General features: G+C 41.4%; 1 protein-coding gene across 1 annotated transcript in view; it reads right to left on the minus strand.

The window, feature by feature from the left end:
* MOGAT1 (monoacylglycerol O-acyltransferase 1) overlaps positions 788–26,633 on the minus strand; it is a 30,906-nt gene continuing 5,060 nt past the window's right edge. The window contains exons 2-6 of the mRNA XM_005676609.3: positions 18,279–18,457; positions 17,506–17,710; positions 10,631–10,805; positions 9,882–10,081; positions 788–1,686 (exon numbers count right to left, since the gene is read on the minus strand). Coding sequence (XP_005676666.1) covers positions 1,532–1,686; positions 9,882–10,081; positions 10,631–10,805; positions 17,506–17,710; positions 18,279–18,457 — 914 coding nt within the window. The 3' untranslated portion in view covers positions 788–1,531. The remainder of the gene's footprint in view (positions 1,687–9,881; positions 10,082–10,630; positions 10,806–17,505; positions 17,711–18,278; positions 18,458–26,633) is intronic.

Here is a 26,633-nt window from a genome sequence, read left to right on the forward strand (position 1 = left end):
ATACTGAGAGAGCAGGAGGTATAGACAGACATGTGGCAGCAGAGATCATTTGAAACCTAGATAGTCTTCTTACTTAATAAATAACGACTTAATACTTTTCAACTAATTCTCAGAATCTCCCTTCTGACTTGCTTCTTACGAACCAGCCCACAGTGTTGTCAATTACCGGCCTAGGACAATCAGACATAAATTATCTCCTTCTGAAAGTGGGTCTTTTCTTAGAATAGGTTTCATCTTCTGGTATAACTTTAAAAATTCTTCACATTATGGCAAAGTTTGTTTGTGTGTTCACCTAGAAATACATCCATTAAACAAGCATTTATTTCATGTGTACTAAGTGTCATAAATTGACTCAGGCCCACAGGAGATATCCATGAACAGAAAGGACAAGGTTCCCACTCTTGGACCTGACATTTTGTTAGGGAGAATCACCCAACCGGAATCAACTGTGAACTGGTTACATCTCACCAGAAAAGACACTTTCTTTCAGAGCTTGTCTTACTTGAAGAGGCCATAAGGGGAGAAAATTAAAACCCCTGTATTACCATGAAAATCTTTCGGAATTTCAATATCTTGTGTGTGTGTGTTAGTCACTTAGTTGTGTCTGACTCTTTGCCACCCCATGGAGTATAGCCCACAAGGCTCCTCTGTTCATGGGATTCTCCAGGCAAGAATACTGGAGTGGGTTGCCATTCCCTTTTCTAGGGGATCTGCCTGACCCAGGGATCAAACCTAGGTTTCCAGCATTGCAGGCAGATTCTTTATCATCTGAGACATTAGGGAAGCCCTTCAAAGTCTTAAAACCCATCAAAAGCATGTTTTCCAAAAGACCGCCTTATCTGTAGCAAATGAACATATTTCTAAGCAAATGACAATGATGAATATTTCTGAGCATGATGAGAAAAGAGAAGAAATGCTATCATCCACATGGGTTTCCATATGGTGGATTCATCTTATTTCTAAAACGGCATAAGAATTCTGCAGTGTTATATAAAAACGCGTTGGTTGATATGACCTAAAGGATCAAATGATCTAAGTCTTAAAAGTAACATTATTCACTAACAAATGGTCTGTGCAAGCAGGAAAAAAAAATGATCTCCTCCAGCTCTATATGGGAAATTATTTTACACACTTGTCTCATAAATGTCTCAGCTGTGCTGAACAACAACTGTCACACTCAGTGAAAACACCACATTAAATTATTGTGATATTCAGTAAAAGAGTCTAATTATCTTTTAAAGCTGTCATTGTTTTTAAGCACATGAATAACTCTAAACCTTTTCTTAACTTGTAAAACAATTTTTACCCTCCTACTTAAAGACACTTAAGAGGCTTATCATCACCTCCACCCTTACCCTATAGTCACTCATTAGATTTTTAGTTACCGCAGATGAATATCAACATCTTCACCATACATAATATTTTACAGTTGCAAATTTGATTTCATTGTCAAAGAAACAAATTTATTTAGAATATCTTTTCTTTCAATGGGATGTTTTCTCGCTCTCTTGCATATCTTCTAAGATGACAGTTATCTAAAAATGAGAGCTTCATTTTCTGGAATACCATACTTCCCTTTGTGTTCTTCAAATAATTTTCTCAGCTCCTCCATGTAGGTCTGATGCAACTCCTCAATCTGCTCTGAGGTTGGGTTCAGGGTCTGACGAACAGGGATTGGGCGGCCAACTGCAAAAAACAAAGAATGCATTGTTAAGTAAGAAACCAAATCCACTCTACCACGGACTACCACCTCTAATGGACAGCTCTAGAGAGATCTTCCAATCAGAAGCTGTCAGGCCTATCAGCTCCAATCCCTTCTTCATTTCACTGGCTGCCTGCAGTGGTCACACCATCTCTTCTGGTGACAAATGAAGAGCCTCCCTTCTCCGCACATGCTGGATTGTCAGCGCACTGGTGGTTTCGACTTGGAGTCAGATGAACTACTGTGCTGGCTGCAGCTGTGGGGCACAAGCACACGGCTGTGTGTGCACATCACCAGCTCGCTCCCTCTGGTACAGCTGACAGCCAGACCACAGTGCTCTATTATCACTGCCTGGGGAGGTCTGGACTCACGAGCCATCAGCCCTCTAATCTGGCTCTTTGTAATGTCATCCTAAAAAATGAATACACATCTTCACTGCCGAGAATCTGGACTAGAAAACACACCAAATCACAAGGGTTCCACTGTGTGTAACAGCAGAAAACAAAACCAACCAAAAAACTTTATATAGAAAAGTATTAAACAAATCACAGACCATTCATTCAATGGAATTCTAGGCAGCAATTTTTTTTTGAAAGCTGAAATAATATTTTTGAAACTATGTATGGTGACAGATATTAAATAGACTTACTGTGGTGATCCTTTTACAATATATACAAATATCAAACTAATACTTGAAACTAAGCTGTTATATGTAATTCTATATCTCAATGTAAAAAATGAAATATATATGTGTGCTCACACACATATGCAAAAGTTTAAAATGCAGCAGGAAGGGGAAGTTGCAAAATAATACAGCATAACCCTATTTATTGAAAATGTTCTATATCTAGGTGCATTATAAGCATTTAGTCTACTAAGAAAGTCAGCCAAGAGACACTGCTAGCCCTTATATGGAGGGAAGAAGGGAGAGCTGGGGGTCTTATATTTCATTTGTATTGTGCCAATTTTCTACAATAAGATGGCATTAGTATTACCTGTATAATTAAAAAATGGACTAATTTTTTTAAACCTAGCATTTATATAATAAATAACTTTTACCTCACTTGTCTCAGATTAAAGACTAGATACACGTGGCTGTGCCACCCGCTCTTCAGTCCTCTCTGCTGTGCATTGCGCCCTCTGCTGGCCTGATGCTGCTACTACTGCCAAGAGCTGCAAACGTACAGAACATCAATGGCTGAGCAGCAAACTGCTTATTACTTTCGGTCAGCTTCGGCATGAGATCAAGTGGGGCTGTAGTAACAGAATGGCACTCGTAGGGCTTCCTTTGCCTACGTGGAGTCTCCTCATGCTACCTCCAAGGCTCAATCCATGTCAGTAACAAAGCGTGATTAGTTAAACAGAAACCAGAGAAAGAGGAAGTGATAAATAACTGCAGAAAGAAGTGTGATAATAGTATGGGAGGTTAGGGAGTACAAGGAAGGGAATGATACAGACACAAACACACACAGAGGTATCATAATGCATCATATATTAAGATCTATATTTATATACAAGGTTATATATAATCTATCCATCCTATGTGTGTGTATATATATATATATCCTCACAGCAACATTAGTATTCTCAAATTCCTATATTTTTAGCTAGATATAGCCTCAAGAAGCTGATATAGAGTTTTCCTTGAAAGCTTGGATGTCAAACATATATAGTAGGCAGCAGTCCTTTGTGATTCAACGTAAAAGTATCACCATCAGTTGTGGTTGCCTTTTTTTCCCCCCTACATGGTTTGTGAGATCTTAGCTCCCCAATCAGGAACTGAACCCAGATCCAGGGCAGTGAAAGCACCAAGTCCTAACCAGTGGGCCACTAGGGAATTCCCATGTCAGTTGTGGTTGAAATACAGACTAGGAGAGACTGAAAATTGATGGAAACAGGAGCTGATGTTGCACAAGAGGCACCAGGCTAGACCACATCCAGGGCTAACTCCCCAGCAGGTACACCCAGCTAGCAAGTAACTTCCTCTCTGACCTTAATTTTCACATGTATACGATAAAAGTCATATAGTCAAAGCTATGGTTTTTCCAGCAGTCATGTATGGATATGAGAGTTGAACCATAAAGTCTGAGTACCAAAGAACTGATGCTTTTGAATTGTGGTGCTGGAAGACTCTTGAGAGTCCCTTGGATAACAAAGAGATCAAACCAGTCCATCCTAAAGGAAATCAACCCTGAATATTCATTGCAAGGACTGATGCTGGAGCTGAAGCTCCAATACTTTGGCCGCTTGATGTGAAGAACCGACTCACTGGAAAAGACCTTGATGCTGGGAGAGATTCAGGGCAGGAGGAAAAGGGGAGGGAGAAAGGATGAGATGGTTGGATGGCGTCACCGACTCAGTGGACATGAGTTTGAGCAAGCTCCAGGAGACGGTGAAGGGCAGGGAAAACCAGCACGCTGCAGTCCATGGAGTTGCAGAGAGTCAGACATGACCTGGGGGCTGAACAACAACAGGATAAAAGAATAGGCGACCTTGAGGCTTCCTTCATGGCTCAGACAGTAGAGAATCTGCCTGCGGTGCAGGACGTCCAGGTTCGATCCCTGGGTCAGGAAGATCGCCTGGAGAAGGGAATGGCTACCCACTCCTGTATTCTTGCCAGGAGAATGCCATGGACAGAGGAGCCTGGCAGGTTATAGTCCATAAGAAGGCAAAGAGTCAGACATGACTGGACAACTAAGCACACACACATTTCTAGCTCTAATCTTTGTTGTTGTTTGATCCCCACCCCCACCCCCCAGAAATGAGAAATTTACAAGCATAGTGAGAAATCTACCTGTAAATCTACTAGCAAATTTGTGGTTTCATAGAAATGGTTGGTTTTCTTGTGAAATTATCATGGAGAGAGATTAAATGCAACTATTCTGGGTGGGAGGAGGGATTTATAGTGATACAGAGCCTACGTGGTCTAAGAAGAGGAAGTCTTTTATTTTGCTCCTAGATTACTCAGATTGTTGTTCTGTCTCTAAGGTGTGTCAGACCCTTTTTGTGATTCCATGGGCTGTAGCCTACCAGGCTCCTCTGTCTATGGGATTTCCCAGGCAAAAATACTGGAGTGGGTTGCCATTTCCTTCTCCAGATCTTCCTAACCCAGGGATCAAACCCACATTTCTTGCATTGGCAGGCAGATTCTTCACCACTGAGCCACCTTGGAAGCACTTACTTCAACTAGGGCTTGTGAATTCTGAATTGCTGAGTCCTGTTTCCTATAAGCTAGCCTATAGTTCATTTCAATCCTGTTCTTTTCCTACTAATAGTTTTATTATATTTCAAAGAGCTCAAACATGCCCACATACATTGAATTTATCATCATAAGACTTTTCCCTTTAAACTGTACTTGTCTTTTTCTTATTTAGCCTGTAGAGAAAATGAGATGCTGAACATTTCCAAACTTCATATACATACATACATACACAAAAACAAACAGAAATAGACATACACAGAAACCAAAGGGAATTAAGGTTTAAACCCAACACTTTTGCCCCTCATTACTAAACTAACCCAAAATTGGATTGAAGAGTAAGAAACCTTTCTAATTACTTCTTAGGGATAAAAACAGAGGTAACAAAAGAAAAACATGCAAATCTGAGAAGCACCTTCAGAGCCCTAGAAGATCATAATTCCCTCTTTCCAGAAAAAGGAGATTTTTACTACTAAGGAGAAGAAAGCTGTTTCAACATGAGACTGGATTAGTTGCAGACTGCTGCATGATTCCCTCTTTATAACACAAAGGAAAAACCAGTTGCATCAGTTTATTCTGGAGGTAGAACTCACTGCCCTGGAAAAAATCAGCTAAAATCTACTTGTGGCAGAGTTGGGAATCAGCTCTCATTTGTGTTTTGCTGCTTTTTATAGCTAGCATCCCCCTTTGTTCCATTTTCCGATTCCATCCAATAGTTCAGGATTAGTTATGTCTTTGTTGCCTTATGTAGCAGTCTTGCTCTAATTTCTGTGATACTGTGCTGTACTTCCCTAGAAAAACAATGAGCAGCTTCACGAGTTGTTGTATTTTCAGCTGGAAAAGAGCTTGGAGATGTCCATTATTTTCTCCCCATTGAGGCAATGAGTAGATCTTTCACAATAAGGAGGCTTTGTTCTATTTTTCTGTGATTATGAAAATTCTGCCGAGTTTCTCTCTAATGGTCTCACATAGGAATTCCTTTTTCTTTAGATGCTACATAGCCATACACTAGAGAGAGAGACCAGGCAGAGATCTGGGCAGAGTAGGGTTGGGAAGAGTCAAAACCTGGGTTCAAGTACAACCTCTGGCTTATAATGGAGTCTCATGCCCAGTGTAGGCGTGTGTGTGTGTGTGTGTGTGTGTGCATATGCACACACACACATACATAAACATACACACTCATGAACATTTACTGAGCACTTAATATGTTGTACAGGGCACCATACCAATCCCCTTATTACTATCTCTCAGGTGGCACAGTGGTAAAGAATCTACTTTTCAATGCAAGAGAAGCAAGAGATGCAGGTTTGATTTTTGGGTCAGAAAGATTCCCTGGAGGAGGAAATGGCAACCCACTCTAGTATTCTTGCTGGAAAATTTCATGGACAGAGGAGCCTGGTGGGCTACAATCCATGGGGTTGCAAAGAGTCAGACATGACTGAATGATTGAGCACAACAACAACAATCCCCACTTTATAATTAAAATTTAGATTAGGTTCCTCTTTCTTTCTTTCTATTGGGTTGACCAAAAAGTTTGTTCAGATTTTTCAGTACGATGTTATGGAAAACCTTAAAGAACTTTTTGGCCAACCCAATATTTCAGAAAAATCCCTTCGCTGTTTTATCCCTCAGGGTAGACTAACTAATTGAAACAAAATGGACTACTCTTGTCCTCAAGTGGGATCCAAACCAGTTTTATTTAAATAAGGTACATTCCCTTCCCTAACTTTTTTTATAAAAACAATTCAAACCTATAGAAAAAATACAATAAGCACTTGTATGCCCTTCCTCTAGACTCACCAATTTCAAACATTTTGCACACACACATATACACACTCAGTATGTATATAGGTATACACATGTATTATTATTTTTGTTTTTGTAGAACCATTTGAGAATGTCATAGACATCATTGATTCAGTCATGCTCATGCCATAAAGACAAAGACAAACTACTCATGCCATAAAGACAAAGAAAATTCTAAAAACTAATCCAGTTTAAAGTAGACTAATGAAATATGAAAATTAAATGCAATGTATGATCCTGTTTTGGGAAAAAATACTGCCCTTCACCAAAACCCAGAACTAAAAAGAAAGTGACTGTGGCAACTGATGAAATCTGAATATGTAATGTACACAGTTAATAGCATTTAATTGATGTTAAATTCCTGTATCCTACTGATACTATGAAAGAGAATAATCTTGTTCTTAAGAGAGATACATAAAAGTAATGAGGAACAAATGGTCATGTTGTCTGCATTTACTTAAATAGTTCAGTGACAACAGTAGTATAAAGTGTATTTGTGATATTATTAGAGGGAGAAAAAAACTGTAGCAAAAATGTTAACAAGTGGTGAGTCTAGGAGAAAGGAACATAGGAGTTCATTTTACTACTCATGAGACTTTTCTGAGCATTTGAAATTTTTCAATGTGAAATTTTAAAACTTAAAACCAACACCTAAATATTTTACTTTCTTGCTCAAACAACTTTCCATCACATAACCGGTACTGGCTCTACAACTTGAACTTATTAGTAAATTGAGGGACTTTCCTGGTGGTCCAGTGGTTAAGACTTTGTCTTCCAGTGCAGGGGGTGAGAATTTGATCCCTGGTCAGGAAGCTAAGATCCCACAAATCTCACAACCAAAAACCAAAAACATAAAAACAGAAGCAATATTTTAACAAAGTCAATATAGACTTTCAAAATGATCCACATCAAAAAAATCTTTAAAAAATATCATGCATGTGTGCATGCTCAGTTATGTCCGACTCTTTGTGGACTGTAGCCCACCAGGCTCCTCTCCGCATGGGATTTTCCAAGCAAGAATACTGGAGTGGGTTGCCGTTTCCTTCTCCAGGGGATCTTCCTGACCCAGAAATCGACCTCACATCTCCTGTCTTAGCCGGCTGGTTCTTTACCCCTGAGCCACCTGGGAAATTTATTTAAAATTTTTGTTACTACGTACTTGTTTGATTTCTGAAAACTTGAGAATTACAATCAGACAGGCCTAACTAAAGACTAATTTGTTGATTCACAAATGTGTCTTGAGCTCCTACCCTGAGAGCACTGGGGACAACAGCACAGAACAAAGAGCAAAATCCCCGTCACCTGGAGCTCTTTGAGGCAGAAACAAAGAGAAAGCAACATTCTTGCAGGGAACTGGGACTTTTTACAGCTGTTCTTGAAGTCTAAACTCACTTCCTTTTTCTCTCCCAGTTGATGGGACATTGAAATCAGCTTCTATTACTATGTAATAAAATACAACATATGTGAACATTTTTTTCTCCTTTGATAAACTGATAATAACTCAGATAAAATATGTAAATAACATACTTGTGACACATGTAGAGAAAACACATGGTAGTTTCTTTATAAATTATGTCCAATGAGAATGACCCTGAAAAATCATATCGTATAACTTCCCTCATATCCCCCCAAAATACCAATGACCATACTTTGCACGTATGGGATCAAAACTGACTAGTATTTTGAGAAAAAAATGGAACCACTTATCTTGAAAAATATAACTGCAAGCTTATCTCAGTATTCCTATTACATTGATTAATCAACTGTTAATATTCCATTTGAGTTAAAAACAGCATTTTAAAAAATGGCATGTGACTGCATGAGAAATGCAAAGCTGTTACAGACTGACAGCAGTGAACTCCCATTCCAAGGGAATAGATCTAAAAAAATGTTTGAATTTCATGTAATGGGCCACTCATGGTGAACTTATTACTTCCATTTCATATGTGTATATAGTCTGGCTAATCTTGCTATTAGCAATGGACTCAGCGCTTTCTCCTTTTCCACCCTCCAAACCCCTTTTCAACCTCAGGAGCAATTATTTTCCTCCTCTGTTCTTCTATTAACATGGTTGTTACCTTCCTCCCCCATCTCAATGCTCCCCAAACCCAAACATGCCATTTTTAAAGGACAAATCAGTCTGCGAGTGAGTGCTCAGTTGATTTAGTCATGTCTGAGTTGGTGATGAACAGGGAGGCCTGGCGTGCTGCAGTTCATGGGGTCGCAAAGATTTGGATATGCCTGAGCGGCTGAACTGAACTGAACTGACCCTTTGCATCTCTCTAGACTGTAGCCTTGGAGAAGGCAATGGCACCCCACTCCAGTACTCTTGCCTGGAAAATCCCATGAATGGAGGAGCCTGGTAGGCTGCAGTCCATGGGGTCGCTAAGAGTCGGACATGACTGAGCGACTTCACTTTCACTTTTATGCATTGGAGAAGGAAATGGCAACCCACTCCAGTATTCTTGCCTGGAGAATCCCAGGAACAGGGGAGCCTGGTGGGCTGCCGTCTATGGGGTTGCACAGAGTTGGACACGACTGAAGCGACTTAGCAGCAGCAGCAGCAGCAGCAGACTGTAGCCTGCCAGGCTCCTCTGAGACTCCAGGCAAGAATACTGGAATGGGTTGCCATGCACTCCTCACGGAGATCTTCCCAACTGAGGGATTGAACCCATATCTCCTACATTGCAGGCAGATTCTTCACCTACTCAGCCACCTGGGAAGCCCTATATTCGAATACCTATAAATATACCTAGTTGGGAAAAAAAATGCTTTGTGGTAGAAACTGATGCCTATGAACTAAACCTGATGAAGACATCTATTATACACAAATTTTCACAAGAGACTCTGATGTATTCAAAGACTTGCTATGTTATCATCTTCTGGTACAGAGAAATAGATTCAGCATAGAGTATTAGGAACTCCACTTCTAAAATTGGATTCTATTTGGAGTGCAATAACAATATTTTTGAATGTAGTGGATTCCCATTCAAATGGAAAATATAATCATTTCGTAAATAAAAGGCGTACTATAAAGGAAGGTCAAATAATATCTATAGGACTATTATTTTAGGAAGGGCTTACTCAAAGCTACTTCAGTAACAATAAACATTGCTCAAAGTAAGAAAATCCTTTAGCTCAGTTTAACAAGCCTCCAGTATTTGATGTACATACCAACAGTGTGAATGTGCTTCCTATAGGGGATTAGGCCAAAACTGTACTGAAAAATTCCTCTGGCGTGGAACAGTGGCAAAGCAAATCCCATCATCTTCTGTAGTTTATCCTGCACATGTCGAAGCCATGATCCTTTGGGGTTGCTAACTTGATTAAATAGTTCATTTTCACCAAAAGAAAACACTGGCACCAAATAAGCACTAGAAATAACAAGGAGGAAGAATAAGCATTTTCAATGAAAAGGATTTAAATATTTCATTTAGCCCTGCTGACCTGCAACAGATTCCTCACAATTGTTTAATGTCCCCAAGCCTCCTTGGAGTGCTAAGTTTATGTTCCATGGATTGAAACTGAATTACTCCTGAAGTCCTTTGGGGAGGTACCTCAGCAGTCTTAGTGATTTGTGGGATTTTATTCTATAGAAAATCAAGGTTCCAGAAGTTTCTTTTTCATTTCTGGTTTTGGCCATGGCTCATTTGTTCATTTGGTTGGAAATCTATACTGTGCCTATGAAATTTTGTATTTTGCTTGTTTTGCTGTTATAGACAAGTTGAATGGCTGGATGCCATGACACTGAGTTATCTTAGAGGGACAGTTGTCTTCTATTTCCCATAAACATTCACATCTGTATTCATTGGAAGGTCAGTGATGAGGTCTGTCTTTAAGGGCCAGAAAAATTACTTCTTTGAATTCACTTAATAATGGGTTAGCTTCCCTGACACAGTTGCCCAAAATGAAAAGCCACTTACCCATGGGTCAAAGCAGTTTTCACAAATCCCTTCCGCTGGCGGATGAACAGAGTGAACTTCCCAGGATGGGCATCCAGTGATTCCTCTGCGCCCCCGAGCACAATGATTGAGATGTTTCCACCTCCCTCTTTGCTTAACACGTGGGACACACTTTTCTTGGAAACTGAGACTAGCCCTTAGTAAATAAAACAAAAGGTGTTAATTAATTGCCCTTTAACATTCTTAAGAATCTATAGCAACAGTCCCCATCCTTTTTGGCATCAAGGACTGGTTTCATTGAAGGCAGTTTTTCCATGGGCCAGAGGGATGGGGGGTGGTTTGGGGATGATTCAAGTGCATTCAGACTGGTTCCAAACAGGAAAAGGAGTACGTCAAGGCTGTATATTGTCACCCTGCTTATTTAACTTCTATGCAGAGTACATCATGAGAAATGCTGAGCTGGATGAAGCACAAGCTGGAATCAAGATTGCCGGGAGAAATATCAATCACCTCAGATATGCAGATGACACCACCCTTATGGCAGAAAGTGAAGAAGAACTAAAGAGCCTCTTGATGAAAGTGAAAGAGGAGAGCGAAAAAGTTGGCTTATAGCACAACATTCAGGAAACTAAGATCATGGCATCTGGTCCCATCACCACATGGCAAACAGATGGGGAAAAAGTGGAAACAGTGGCTGACTTTTATTTTGGGGGGCTCCAAAATCACTGCAGATGGTGACTGCAGCCATGAAATTAAAAGATGCTTGCTCCTTGGAAGGAAAATTATGACCAACCTAGACAGCATATTCGAAAGCAGAGACATTACTTTGTCAACAAAGGTCCATCTAGTCAAGGCTGCGGTTTTTCCAGTAGTCATGTACGGATGTGAGAGTTGGACTATAAAGAAAGCTGGGTGCCGAAGAATTAATTCTTTAGAACTGTGGTATTGGAGAAGACTCTTGAGAGTCCCTTGGACTGCAAGGAGATCCAACCAGTCCATCTTAAAGGAGATCCCTGAGTGTTCATTGGAAGGACTGATGTTGAAGCTGAAACTCCCAATACTTTGGCCACCTGCTGCAAAGAGTTGACTCATTCGAAAAGACCCTAATGCTGCGAAAGATTGAAGGCAGGAGGAGAAGGGGATAACAGAGGATGAGGTGGTTGGATGGCATCACCAGCTCAGTGGACATGAGTTTGGGTAAACTCTGGGAGTTGGTGACGGACAGGGAGGCTTGGTGTGCTGCGGTTCATGGAGTTGCAAAGAGTCGGACAAGACTGAGTGACTGAACTGAACATTTATTGTGCACTTTATTTCTAGTATTATTACATCTGCTCTATTTCAGATCATCAGGCATTAGAACCCGGAAGCTGGGGACCCCTGATTTATGGCACTAACAAATATTAAACAAAATTTCCTACACTGCTGATATTTGGAGCACTGTGTGGGTTTATAATTTTTCCATAGCCAAATCTTTGGTAATAGATTCCATCACTAAGATCTAACATTTTGCCAGATGATGGGTTAGATCTTTAAAATGTCACTTGATCATTACTAGGTCTACCAGTTGTTTGAGTAAGTTGTGTACTGCTCATTTCTACAGACTCCACTCATATTGCATTTTAAGTAAAAGGTGTCTCCTGAAGTTGTTCAGTGCACAACCTGCACAGCTGTATGTGGGAGTCTTGATCATTACCCTGGCAGAGCCTTGCTCAGAACCAAACAATATACCCTCCAAGAGGTTGCACTGATCTTCTGTACACCAGTGATTTGTTTTCAGGTACTCTATATGGATTTTTATTTCTCAAGCATGGACTTATAATGTAAATGGTTTCAAAAAAATTCAGACATCTGACAAATAACCTGTATCAATTGCTAAATCTGTGCATGGTTCCAAAATATCTAGTTTGACTTTGGTAAATTGTTTAAGACATAAGTTACATAACTGTTCAGTCTTTATATGAGGCTTCCCATTTAAAAATAAGTTTAAAGACTCCTTTTCAGATTTTAATAGCACAATGTACTCTTGGAGGAAAATACTATGAACTCTTGGAGAAAAAGAATAAAGAAAACACAAACAACTCATGACCCATAATTCAGAGATAATCCCTTCTTAATGTCTTATTGTTTCCTTCCTTTCTTGATTTTATCCCCCCCCCTTTTTTTTAGTCATAAAATAATGTGCTAGCTTTATCAAGACATAGCACTTCATCTCTTAAAGGAAATTACATGCTCACTTTACTGTGCATTTCTATTGCTGGGGGAATATAAAATAAGGACAGGATTCTGAAAAACCAGCTACTCTCTGCAGAGAAGAGGCAGAGGAGAGTGGGTTAGAGGGTAGAGAATCTGGGCACAGAGGGGTGTGAACTCTCGTTGAGTTCAGGGCATGGCCTTTCTGCTCTGCAAGCCCTGAATGGGCACAGAGGCATCACTTCCACTGAAAAGAGAGCCCCTTGGATTTTCAGACACCTGGCAGTCCTCTCTTGCCTCTGTCCACTTCTCAGTTTCCTCCTGAGGCTTCCCTTCTTCAGACCATGCTTAAAAGTTGGTATTTCTCAAGGCTGTTAGGGACTAAATGTTTATAGTCCTCCAAAATTCATATGTTGAAACTCTAACCCCTAACAGGATGGTATTAAGAGGTTGGGGCCTTTGGGAGATAATTAGTTCATAAGAATGGAGGCCTCCTGAATGGGATTAATGTCTTTTTAATATTTATTTATATATTCTAATTAATTTATTTCGCTGCTCAGGGTCTTAGTTGCAGCACTCAGGATCTTTAGTTATGGTATGAGAACTCTTAGAGGCAGCATGCAGGATCTTGTTCCCTGACCAGGGATCGAACCCAGGCCCCCTGCATTGGGAGCGTGGAGTCTTAGCCACCAGACTGACAGGGAAGTCTCAGGATGAATGGTCTGATAGGAAGAGGACAAACCTAGTTTGTTCTCTCTTTCCACCACGTGAAGATACAACAAGATATCTATCTGCAAACCAGCACGTGGGCCATCACCAGACATCAGATAGTCCCAGCCTTCAGACTGTGAGAAATAAATTTCTAGTGTTCAAACTATCCAATCTATGGTATTCTCTTATAGCAGATGATGTCTTTAACCTCATCTCTCCACAAGGATTCAGCTACCACTCACGTGTGCTGAGTTCTCCCAAACCCATCCCCAGGGAGTTTTTCTCCTGAGGCTCCAGGCCTACACCTCCTGTTGCTCAAAGGACATCTCTACCTCAACAGCTTAGAGACACCTCAAACTCCATGCTTCCCAACCCAGTGCATGAAATTCTTCCACAAAGTTGTTTCTCTCCCAATATTATTTATCAAAGCGATTGGGAGTGTCATCTATCCAGTCCCCCAAGTCAAAATGTAGGTTCCTTCCATATACAGTCCCCTCTTTTCAGCCACCATGTTCATCACTCATTCATTCATTCATTCAAAAACACTTACTGAACATTTGCTACAGGTAAGACACTGTGCCAGATGCTGATGAGACAGTGAAATACAATTGCTGCCCTCATGCGGCTGAATCAGTCACTAAATATTGTTGCACTGTGTGTGTGCTCAGTCACGTCCAACTCTTTGCAACCCCTTGGACTGTAGCCCACCCAGGCTCCTCCAGGCAAGAATCCTGGAGTGGGGTGCCATTTCCTCCTCCAGGGTATCTTCTCGAGCTAGAGATTGAACCTGCATCTCTTGAGTCTTCTGCATCAGCAGGTGAATTCTCTACCACTGAACCACCTGGAAACCCCAAGTTTTGTAGACTCTATCAGCTATTTTTCATATCGATTCCTTGTTCTCTAGTTCCACTACCACAGCCACTGTGCCAGTTTAGCCCTTATCACCTGTCCCCTGATGACTGAAATAGGCCTTTTCATCTTCAGTCTCCAGGCTCATCTCTAACTTATTTCCAAGCTGCTGCCTGCACGACTTACTGTGCAAAATCCTACCAGGTCCCCACTTTACTCAAAATCCCTCACAAGTTCCTCATGGCTAACCTACAAGAAAAAAAAATCTAAAGTGTATATATCATAGATAAGGCTGCTATGATCTGATCTCAACTGCATGCTAACCCTTAATGAGTAGACACAAAGAAACATGAACCTTGAAACACATCGTGTACTCTAGCCAACATCTGCTGAGTACAGATTTACCAAAATGCGCCAAGAGAAATGGCATGGACATGGAACTTGCAAAGACTTATAGCCACAGAAATCTTGGTAAAATACCATCAGCAGAGGATTTCTGAAATGCAATGGGTTACTCAGGGCTTCCTAAGGTAGAGAATCTCCGTGGTAAAGAAGCCACTTGCCAAACTGGAGACATGGGTTCGATCCCTGGGTTGAGAAGATCCCCTGGAGAAGGAAATGGCAACCTACTCCAATATTTTTGCCTGGAGAGTCCCATGGATGGAGGAGCCTAGCATGCTGTAGTCTATAGGGTCGCAAAGAGTTGAACACAACTTAGCAACCAAACAACAATGGGTTCCTTACTAAGTGAGGTCTGGGGCACATGGCTGTCTGTCTTTCCCCACCCCAAGAGAGGCAGCCACCAAGGCAGGTGCAGAGTAGAGAGGCAGCTTTGGGCCGGGGCAGTTCTAGGAGGCCAGTTCTATGAAGGGATGCTGCTGCTGCTGCTAAGTCACTTCAGTTGTGTCCGACTCTGTGCGACTCCATAGACAGCAGCCCACAAGGCTCCTCTGTCTCTGGGATTCTCCAGGCAAGAATACTGGAGTGGGTTGCCATTTCCTTTTCCAATGCATGAAAGTGAAAAGCAAAAGTGAAGTGACTCAGTCGTGCCCGACTCTTAGCGACCCCATGGACTGCAGCCCACCAGGCTCCTCCATCCATGGGATTTTCCAGGCAAGTGTACTGGAGTGGGGTGCCACTGCCTTCTCCGATGAAGGGATGAGAACTCCCTAAACTTAGAGACAAGGACAGTCCAAACTTCCCCTGGCTACAAGTTTGGATGTTTTTATTTAGCTTTAGGACATTTCAGGTGGCAGCAACAGGGAAGATCTCATGATGTCATGAGCCAGTGACAGTAGACCAGCTTCATCTCAAATGCCAGTTCTAGAAAACAACAGTGGCACCACGTGGACAAAGACGCTATCGTTGGTTATTTGTAGTTGACATGGCCTTCAAAAGGGTATACCTTCATCTCTCCTGCCACAAATTTGCCACACCTGCTTCCAATTATACTACCCAAACTCACCTGTGGCTATACTTCGAATCAGCAAACAGTATAATATAAATGGGGCTTGCCTACTGGCTCAGATGGTAAAGAATCTGCCTGCGAAGAGGGAGATCTGGGTTTGATCCCTGGGTTAGGATCCCTTGAAAAAGGGAAAGGCTATCCACTCCAGTATTCTTGCCTGGGAAATCCCATGGACAGAAGAGTCTGGCAGGCCACAGTCCATGGAGTCACAAAGAGTAGGACATGACTGAGTGACTAACACACACACATAACGTAAATATAGTTCTGGGATGTTTTGAAATTAAAAAAAAAAAAAGACTTTTCCTTTTAACTTTCTTCCTTTTATAAAACTCTAACCCAGCATCTACAAAAGAGGAAAGAGAAGGGATTTTTTTTTTCCGCCCACTTAGTTCTGGAGCTGGGGGTTAGTTCGCCCTCTGGTGGCCAGATATAGGGACGGCCTAAACTGGACACTGAGCCCAAAGTTACACGTGTGAAGGTCCATAAACAGAACCTGGAAACCCAGGCAAGGATGTTTAGTGATTTTCCACAAGCTATCTAATGACAACAGAGAGTTGAGAAATTAATAAGAAGTAATCAAAACCTAGGAGACCATGAGCAATTCTATCTCTGAATATGCTCTGATCCTGAAATTACAACTTTCCCAAGAGATTATCCATTTTTCATTATGTCCAAGAAATGCAAAGACAATAATAATTAACCTACACAATGATCATAAACATAAAGCTCTTTGTAAGTTACTATAGCTCATGCTTAGTAAATTGGTCAAGTTGGAAAAACCAAATAAATTGAGCCTCTTAAGTTGAAATAAGAGCTATTAAGACAATCTTAGACTTCTGGACACACTCATCTATCTTTACAGCATTTTTACTGAATTTTATTCTCAGAATTGGGAGAATTATGGTTTCTCTAATCTGAAAGTCTTCCACTAGTTCAGAGTAGCAGAGTAAAATTTCTGAGCCAAGTTGTGCTTAATTTGGGAGGAAAAAAACAGCAGATTCAGTGTGGCCATTATTCCAAGACACATTGGAGGACATTTTCAATTTCTAATATTCATAAAAGCAGACAAAGCATCTCTCCAAAGGTACCATTTATTACTTATTTGCTCCAAGCATGATTCTTTCTTTCTCATCTGGATACACAAAATGCATTCATTAATTTATACTTTCATTGAATTAACATCTTTTGGGCATTCCTAAATCCCAGGTACTATGCTATATATTATGCTAGTTATTTGGTGACTTATGGGGAAAAAAATACAGTCTTGTGGCTCAGACAGTAAGGAATCTGCCTGCAGTACAGGAGACCCAGGTTCGATCCCTGGGTCAGGAAGATCCCCTGGAGAAGGAAATAAGGAAATGGCAACCCACTCCAGTATTCTTGCCTGGAGAATCCCATGGACAGAGGAGCCTGGCGGACTACAGTCCATGGGGTCGCAAAGAGTCGGGCACGACTAGGTGACTAGCACTTTCGCTTTCTTTCTGTCTTCCTTGTGTTTCCAGTCCGGTGGGGGAAAGCAAGAACCACCCAAACAGTATATGAAGTGTGAGACAGGGATAAAGACACAGAGTTAAGTTGTACTCTAAGAAACCATAAACCTGGTTGGCTTGAGAGAGGACATTTTGTGTGGTCCTGCCACCCCAGAACACTGTGGAAACAGTGATCTCCCTTCACTTACCAGCACTCAACACATACTCCCGGAAGAGCGGACACCGGAACCAGTACGGCAGCATGTGAAGGTAGGAGGTAAGGCCGGGAAATAGCTCCTTGAAGGCGGAATAATTTGTAGAAAAGTTTCCAAAGGCTCCAGCCACAAGCACTCCATGGGGGTGAAACCCAAATATGTAGTTGTGACTCGGATCCAAATCCTGGGTTTTGATGAGCTACAGTGCGTTTATGTTGACATAAAAAAATAAAATGTTGCCCGATTAGTTTCCAAGAAGAAACAAAAGGATGCAGTTCTATATTCAAGAGAAAATGGGAAACTTGACTCGTTTTAGTTTCCTGGGATAGTGTGCGTTAGTCTCTCAGTCATGTCGGACGCTTTGAGACCCTACTGATTGTAGCCCACCAGGTTCCTCCGTCCATGCAAGAAGACTGGAGTGGTTTGCCATTCCCTTCCTCAAGGGATCGAGGGATGAACCCAAGTCTCTCCTGATCTAGGGATGAACCCAAATCTCTCCCATTGCAGTTTCTTCGCCATCTGAGCCGCCAGGGAAGCCCTCCCGGGGGTGGGTGGGGAGCGCTGTATTCACATTTTTCAACCGTGTCCTGAGCCCTTCACACACAGCCTGCTACATTTTGTCAATTTAGCTTAGACTCATTTAATAACTTGGGCTGAATTTCAGGCTCTCTTCCTCTAAAAAGGGAAAAGCTTGAAAAATGTGATAAAAACGCATTTGCATTTTTTTCTCAGCGCAAAACCATACTATGTAAAACAATTCTACTCACATGAATTGGAAAATAGTCCTTAAAGTACCTCCAAACGGCCCAGCTTCTGACCCATTCGGATCTTCTGCCTCCTTGCTCTGGGGTTTGCCAGTCAAAGTAAAGCCATGTCAAGTAAGGGAGGTAGAGGAACCAGTAGTTGCGTATGATCAGGAACACGGCAATTCCCAGGCATACCCCTGCTGTAAGAAAGGGGAAGACCTCAGAAACCGGGGTCTGTTAGAATCTGCCCACTGTACATACAATCACTGGTTCAAGGTGTTGTTGTTGTTGTCGTTGCTCAGTTGCTACGTTGTATCTGACTCTTTGCGATTCCATGGGCTGCAGCATGCCAGACTCCTCTGTCCTCCACTATCTCCCAGAGTTTGTTCAAATTCATGACCATTGAGTCAGTGATGCTATCTAACCATCTCATCCTCTGTTGCCCCCTTCTCTTCTTGCCCTCAATCTTTCCCAGCATCAGGGTCTTTTCCAATGAGTCGGTTCTTTGCATTAGGTGGCCCAAGGTAGGAGGATCTAATATTTTCAAAGTATGTTTAACTGAGCCTCAGTTCAACTGAGACAATTTAACAAGACAGCAATGTAGTATGACTTAACATTTCTTGGATGTATAGTATATGGCAACTTCTATATTGTGGGCTTCACCAAAATATTTTTAAGTTTAATCTTCATATAGCCACAACATCATAGAAGCAGCCGGAACATTCCTAATGTCGTTTTTTCCCCTTTTTTTCCCGGGCTTCAATTTCTTGGTTTTTTTAAAGTCTAGAAAGTAATTTTTCACAAAACGGTATAATTTAGAAATGAGATACATTTTTTAGCTTTTTATTTTCACATATAGTTGATGAACAATGTTGTATTAGTTTCAGGTGTACAGCAAAGTGATACAGGCATACTTATACGTGTCTGCATGCTTGCGCGTGCTTGCTAAGCTGCTTCAGTCGTGTCCTATGGACCACAGCCCACCAGGCTCCTCTGTCCATGCAATTCTCCAGATAAGAATACTGGAGTGGGTTGCCACTTCCTCCTTCAGGGGATCCTCCCAACCCAGGGATTGAACCCTCATCTCTTACATCTCCCACACTGGCAGGCAGGTTCTTTGCCACTAGCACCACCTAGGAAGCCCAATACTTGTGTCTATTCTTTTTCAAATGCTTTTCCTTTTTAGGGTATTACATAACATTGAGCTAATGTATTTTTTATAGTAGGGAAAATTGCAGCTTAAGGAGGTTAAGTGAATTGCTCAAGACACACGAATTGTAAGTGGCTGACCCATCTAAATTCAAGGTCCATTATCAAAGCCCATGACCCTACCCCACCACCCCCACTGCACCCCCAATGTGGAGGAACTGTCGTTGACAAGATGGATGCAGAAGAGTTCCTACTACAAGTGTTCACCTTGATTGAGTGGTTATTCATCATATGCCCATGTAAAGGGCACATTCCACTGAGAAACTTCATTTTCAGGAACTCTATTGCCAGAGAGAGAAATAAAAGAGAAGAAACTCTGTCCCTTAGCTCATCTACCACTTCTTGCAACATTTCACGGCAGAGCAATTCTAATTATTTGTGCACCTAATGACGTAGACTCAAATAGATGAAGCAGGAACTGATAAAACTTGACCTGGGCAATAGTGACAAGAATATTTGCCTTTAAGTAATACATTAAGCTAAGCTACACATTTTCTTTTTATGTCGATGCTGTGCATGCGTGCAAAGTCGCTTCAGCCATGTCTGATTCTTTGTGACCCCATGGACTGTAGCCCACCAGGCTCCTGTCCATGAAATTATCCAGGCAAGAATACTGGAGTGGGTTGCCATGCCCTCCTCCAGGGGATCTTCCAGACCCAGGGATCGAACCTGTCTCTCTTATGTCTCCTGCATTGGCAGGTGGATTTTCTTTACCACTAGCGCCACCTGGGAAGCCCACATGTCTATGCTATGTGTCAGATTTTTTAAAAAATTATAAAAAGAAAAAGATATCAATGGGGAAGAGCAGAGAGACGTAAAGCCTGGCACAGAGTAAACGCTCAAAACATGCCAGCCGTTACTACTACTCTAAGGAGTAGCATTGCCTCTTTCTTCTTTATTATGTGCTGAGTCACTAATCTTGTGCTGACTTTATCTCCCAGCTCCTATCCATTCTCAACTTTGTTCCAGTGGTTGAGGCACCACACTTGCCCTGCCACAGTGTGACCAAAAAAATTTAGTAAACAAAAGGAGAACAGTAAGAATAATAAAAGAACAATGATGGTGAGAGCAGCTGTGCTGCCCCTTTCCTATTCACCCAGTTCTGTTCCCTTCTAACCTTAAAAGAACCTACTTATAGGAATGAGATCACTCAGCCATTGAAACTAGCCCCAGACTTAGGCTCTCCTGAATGCACACCATGCTTTGCCTCACCTGTTGATCCTTTCCCTAGATAAAAAGAAGCAGAAATGAAGAATTACACAATTAACAAAATAATTAGCTCTCTACCCCCAAGCAATAATGCAGGCAGATCTTACAGGCAAGATACTATCTAAAGAGTCAGCCAGCCTGTCCTCAAGGAGAATGATGTAAAACTCAACCTCCTGCCTGGATGATTCACTGGGATGCTTCCCCTCCCACATTTTCCCCTTTAAGAGTCATCATGGCTGAGCACAATCTTCAGAGCTGGTCTCTGGACACGAATCCACCTTCTCCCAGGTGGCTGGCTTTCTTTATTGAAGAACCTTTCCTTTCTTCTGACACTTGTCTCTTGAATTATTGGCTTACCAGCTGAACCCAGTTTTGGTAAAAGTGGCATATAGGAAACTCCCAAATAAATGTTAGTTATCAGCCACCACTAACTGTTTGAGACCTTTATAAACACCAGTTTCATATGGCTCAACCCAGTTTTTTATTTCCCAGTGCTTATATTATCTTTATAAAAAATTTTAAAACAGGTAAATAAAAGGAAAGGAATATGACAAAACATTTACAACAGGTATCTCTGGGTGAGAAAATGGACTTTCTCTAGTCTCTTCTAAAAGTTCTTCTATTTTCTAATAACTGGCATGAATTATCTTATAATCAAAACTTCTTTTAAAAAATTAAATAAAATGATTCCACTAAAGGGAAAAAAAGTAAATGAAACTGCAGAATAAGTCTACTTATGTAAGAATATTTTCATCTTTAACATGATTTTATTAAATTAACATGAACAAATCCCATCAGAAAAACACTGAAAACTTGTGGAAATTTATTTATTTGCATTAAATAGTGACCAGCGACCAATATTAAGAAATTATTAAAAATATTTAACTTGTATGGGTACCATTTCCACTTGAATCTAAGAAGTTTTCATTTACCCCCATAAAAATTATTTCTACACTTATTTTAGCCATTTAGCATAGTATAGAGAAAGAAGAGAATTCAGAGGCAAACAAATCTTTTAGCACATCACATTCTTTTCCTTTTTATTCCCGAGGCATTGTGTTTCAAAACATCAATCAGTGCCATCTGCTGAGTATAAGACTGCAATTTTAACATTCCTCTAATTTTTAAAATTCTTGCTTTAAAAAAACTTCACTTCCAGAGTTTCTTAGGATGAGGATGATGCTAAAATACAAATCTAAGAAACCCTTGAAGAATTTTGCACCCTAATATTCCTCATATGTGGGTCTGCTCTATACTGCCTTTTGAAAGTACCTACTTATAAGGATTCACACTTTTCTTGGTTAAAGATGAATTCATTATTGGAACTGTTTCTTTGCCCAGTGAAGTCAAATTATAACAAGGATTCAGTTGAAACCAGTCCCATTTTCATACTGTTTCAGAAAGCTTTACAAGCTGAAGGACAAAAGAAACAAATAATTTGTATAGCTACAAACTAAAAACCACAAAGATAATCCATGATAGAAGAGGCAAATAGTGTTCATGTAAGAATCCAGTACAAATCACTAGAGTGAACATTAAAACGTGCTCCCTCAAAATCTTCCAAATTAAGGGAGACTAAAAAGATGTAATTTAATACATGTAGATTCCTTTGCTATAAAGGACATTAGTGGGGCAACTGGTGAAATATGAATAGGGCCTCTGGATTAGGTCATAGTTCAGTTCAGTTGCTCACTCATGTCTGACTCATTGAGACCCCAGGGACTGCAGCATGCCAGGCCTCCCTGTCCATCACCAACTCCTGGAGTTGACTCAAACTCATGCCCATTGAGCTGGTGATGCCATCTAACCATCTCATCCTCTGTCGTCTCCTTCTCTTCCCTCCTTCACTCTTTCCCAGCATCAGGGTCTTTTCAAATGAGTCAGTCAGGTCATAGTACAGCATCTTTGGATTTGGACACAATCACAGAAAACTAACCAATCTGATCACATGGATCACAGTCTTATCTAACTCAATGAAACTATGAGCCATGCTATGTAGGGCCACCCAAGACAGATGGGTCATGGTGGAGAGTTCTGACAAAATGTGGTCCACTCGAGAAGGGAATGGCAAACCGCTTCAGCATTCTTGCCTTGAGGACCATGAACAGTATGAGGAGGCAAAAAGATGTGACAGTGAAAGATGAACTCCCTAGGTTGGTGGGTGCCCAATATGCTACTAGAGAAGAGAGGAGAAATAACTCCAGAAAGAATGAAGAGGCTGAGCCAAAGCAGAAACAATGCAGAGTTGTGGAGGTAACTGGTGATGGAAGTAAAGTCTGATGCTGTAAAGAACAATATTGCACAGAACCTGGAATCTTAGGTCCATGAATCAAAGTAAATTAGCAGTGGTCAAACAGGAGATGGCAAGCGTGAACACTGACATTTTAGGAATCGGTGAGCTAAAATGGATCCAAATGGGTGAATTTAATTCAGATGACCATTATATCTACTACTGTGGGCAAGAATCCCTTAGAAGAAATGGAGTAGCCATCATAGTAAACAAAAGAGTCTGCAGTACTTGGGTGCAATCTCAGAAATGACAGAATGATCTGAGTTCATATAAAGGCAAACCATTCAATATCACAGTAATCCAAGTCTATACTCCAACCACTAATGCCAAAGATGCTGAAGTTAAGTGGCTCTATGAAGACCTACAACTGCTACTGCTACTGCTAAGTCACTTCAGTGGTGTCCGACTCTGTGTGACCCCATAGACGGCAGCCCACCAGGCTCCTCCGTCCCGGGGATTCTCCAGGCAAGAATACTGGAGTGGGTTGCCATTTCCTTCTCCAATGCATGAAAGTGAAAAGTGAAAGCGAAGTCGCTCAGTCGTGTCCGGCTGTTTGCGACCCCATGGACTGCAGCCTACCAGGCTCCCCCGTCCATGGGATTTTCCAGGCAAGAGTACTGGAGTGGGGTGCCATTGCCTTCTCCAAGACCTACAACTAACTAACACCAAAAAAGATGTCTTTTCATCATAGGGGACTGGAATGCAAAAGCAGGAAGTCAAGAAATACACCTGGAGTAACAGGCAAGTTTGGACTTGGAGTACAAAATGAAGCAGGACAAAGGCTAACAGAATTTTGCCAAGAGAACACACTGGTCATAGCAAACACCCTCTTCCAACAGCACAAGAGAAGACTCTACACATGGACATCGCCAGATGGTCAGTACCGAAATCAGACTGATTATATTCTTTGCAGCCAAAGATGAAGAAGCTCTATACAGTCAGCAGAAACAAGACCAGGAGCTGACTGTGGCTCAGATCATGAACTTCTTATTGCCAAATTCAGACTTAAATTGAAGAAAGCAGGGAAAACTACTAGACCATTCAGTTCAGTTCAGTCACCCAGACTCTTTGCAACCCCATGAATGACAGCACACCAGGCCTCCCCGTCCATCACCAACTGCCGGAGTCCACCCAAACCCATGTCCATTGAGTTGGTGATGCCATCCAACCATCTCATCCTCTGTCATCCCCTTCTCCTCCTGCCCCCAATCCCTCCCAGCATCAGGGTCTTTTCAAATGGGTTAGTTCTTTGCATTAGGTGGCCAAGGTATTGGAGTTTCAGCTTCAACATCAGTCCTTCCAATGAACACTCAGGACTGATTTCCTTAGGATGGACTGGTTGGATCTCCTTGCAGTCCAAGGGGCTCTCAAGAGTCTTCTCCTACACCACAGTTCAAAAGCATCAATTCTTCAGCCCTCAGCTTTCTTTACAGTTCAACTCTCACATCCATACATGACCACTGGAAAAAACCATAGCCTTGACTAGACAGACCTTTTTTGACAAAGTAATGTCTCTGCTTTACAGTAGAAGTGACAAATAAATTCAAGGGACTAGATCTGATAGAGTGTCTGAAGAACTATAGATGGAGGTTCGTGACATTGTACAGGAGGCAGTGATCAAGTCCACCCCCAAGAAAAAGAAATGCAGAAAGGCAAAATGGTTGTCTGAGGAGGCTTTACAAATAACTATGAAAAGAAGAGAAGTGAAAAGCAAAGGAGAAAAGGAAAGATATAGCCATTTGAATGCAGAGTTCCAAAGAATAGCAAGGAGGGATAAGAAAGCCTTCCTCAGCGATCAGTGCAAGAAATAGAGGAAAACAACAGAATGGGAAAGACTAGCGATCTCTTCAAGAAAATCAGAGATATCAAGGGAATATTCATGCAAAGATGGGCACAATAAAGGACAGAAATGGTATGGGCCTAACAGAAGCAGAAGATATTAAGAAGAGGTGACAAGAAGACACAGAAGAACTGTACAAGAAATATCTTCACGACCCAGATAATCACGATGGTGTGATCATTCACCTAGAGCCAGACATCCTGGAATGTGAAGTCAAGTGGACCTTAGGAAGCATCATTACAAACAAAGCTAGTGGAGTTGATGGAATTCCAGTTGAGCTATTTCAAATTCCAAAAGATGCTGCTGTGAAAGTGCTGCACTCAATATGCCAGCAAATTTGGAAAAGTCAGCTGTGGCCATGGGACTGGAAAAGGTCAGTTTTCATTCCAATCCCAAAGAAAGGCAATGCCAAAGAATGCTCAAACTACCACACAATTGCACTCATCTCACATGCTAGTAAAGTAATGCTCAAAATTCTCCAAGCCAGGCTTCAATAGTATGTGAACCGATAACTTCCAGATGTTCAAGCTGGATTTAGAAAAGGCAGAGGAACCAGAGATCAAATTGACAACATGTGTTGGCTCATCAAAAAAGCAAGAGACTTTCATAAAAACATCTATTTCTGCTTTACTGACTATGCCAAAGCCTTTGACTATGTGGATCACAACAAACCATGGAAAATTCTTCAGGATATGGAAATACCAGACCACCTGACCTGCCTCCTGAGAAATCTATATACAGGTCAAGAACCAACAGTTGGAACTGGACATGGAACAACAGACTGATTCCAAATCGGGAAAGGAGTATGTCAAGGCTGCATATTGTCACCGTGCTTATTTAACTTATATGCACAGCACATCATGAGAAATGCTGGACTGGATGAAGCACAAGTGGGAATCAAGATTCCTGGGAGAAATATCAATAACCCCAGATATGCAAATGACATGACACTTACGGCAGAAACAAAGAAGAACTAAAGAGCCTCTTGATGAAAGTGAAAGAGGAGTGTGAAAAAGTTGGCTTAAAACTCATCATTAAGAAAACAAAGATCATGGCTTCTGGTCCCATCACTTCATGGCAAATAGGTGGGGAAACAGTGTCAGACTTTATTTTTAGGGGCTCCAAAATTACTGCAGATGGTGACTGCAGACATGAAATTAAAAGATGCTGGCTCCTTTGAGAAAAGTTATGACCAACCTAGACAGCATATTAGAAAGCAGAGACATTACTTTGCCAACAAAGGTTCGTCTAGTCAAGGCTATGGTTTTTCCTGTGGTCATGTATGGATGTGAGAGTTGGCCTATAAAGAAAGCTGAGCGCCGAAGAATTGATGCTTTCAAATTGTCGTGTTGGAGAAGACTCTTGAGAGTCTCCTGGTGATCCAACCAGTCCATCCTGAAGGAAATCAGTCCTGAATATTCATTGGAAGGACTGATGCTGAAGCTGAAACTCCTATACTTTGGCCACCTGATGTGAAGAACTGACTCACTGGAAAAGACCCTGATGCTGGGAAAGACTGAAGGCAGGAGGGGAAGGGAACAACAGAGGATGAGAAGGTTGGATGGCATCACTGACTCAATGGACGTAAGTTTGAGTAAACTCTGGGAGTTGACAATGGACAGGGAGGCCTGGTGTGCCGCAGTCCACGGGGTCTCAAACAGTCTGACACAAATGAGCGACTGAACTGTGGAGTAACAGAAATTAAAAACAAAAATAAACAAATGGGACCTAATTAAACTTAGAAGCTGTTTCACAGCAAAGGAAACTATAAACAAAGGGAAAAGATAATCCTCAGAATGGGAGAAAATAATAGCAAATGAAACAACTG

Source organism: Capra hircus, chromosome 2 (genome assembly GCF_001704415.2).
Source record: "Capra hircus breed San Clemente chromosome 2, ASM170441v1, whole genome shotgun sequence".
NCBI lineage: Eukaryota > Metazoa > Chordata > Mammalia > Artiodactyla > Bovidae > Capra > Capra hircus.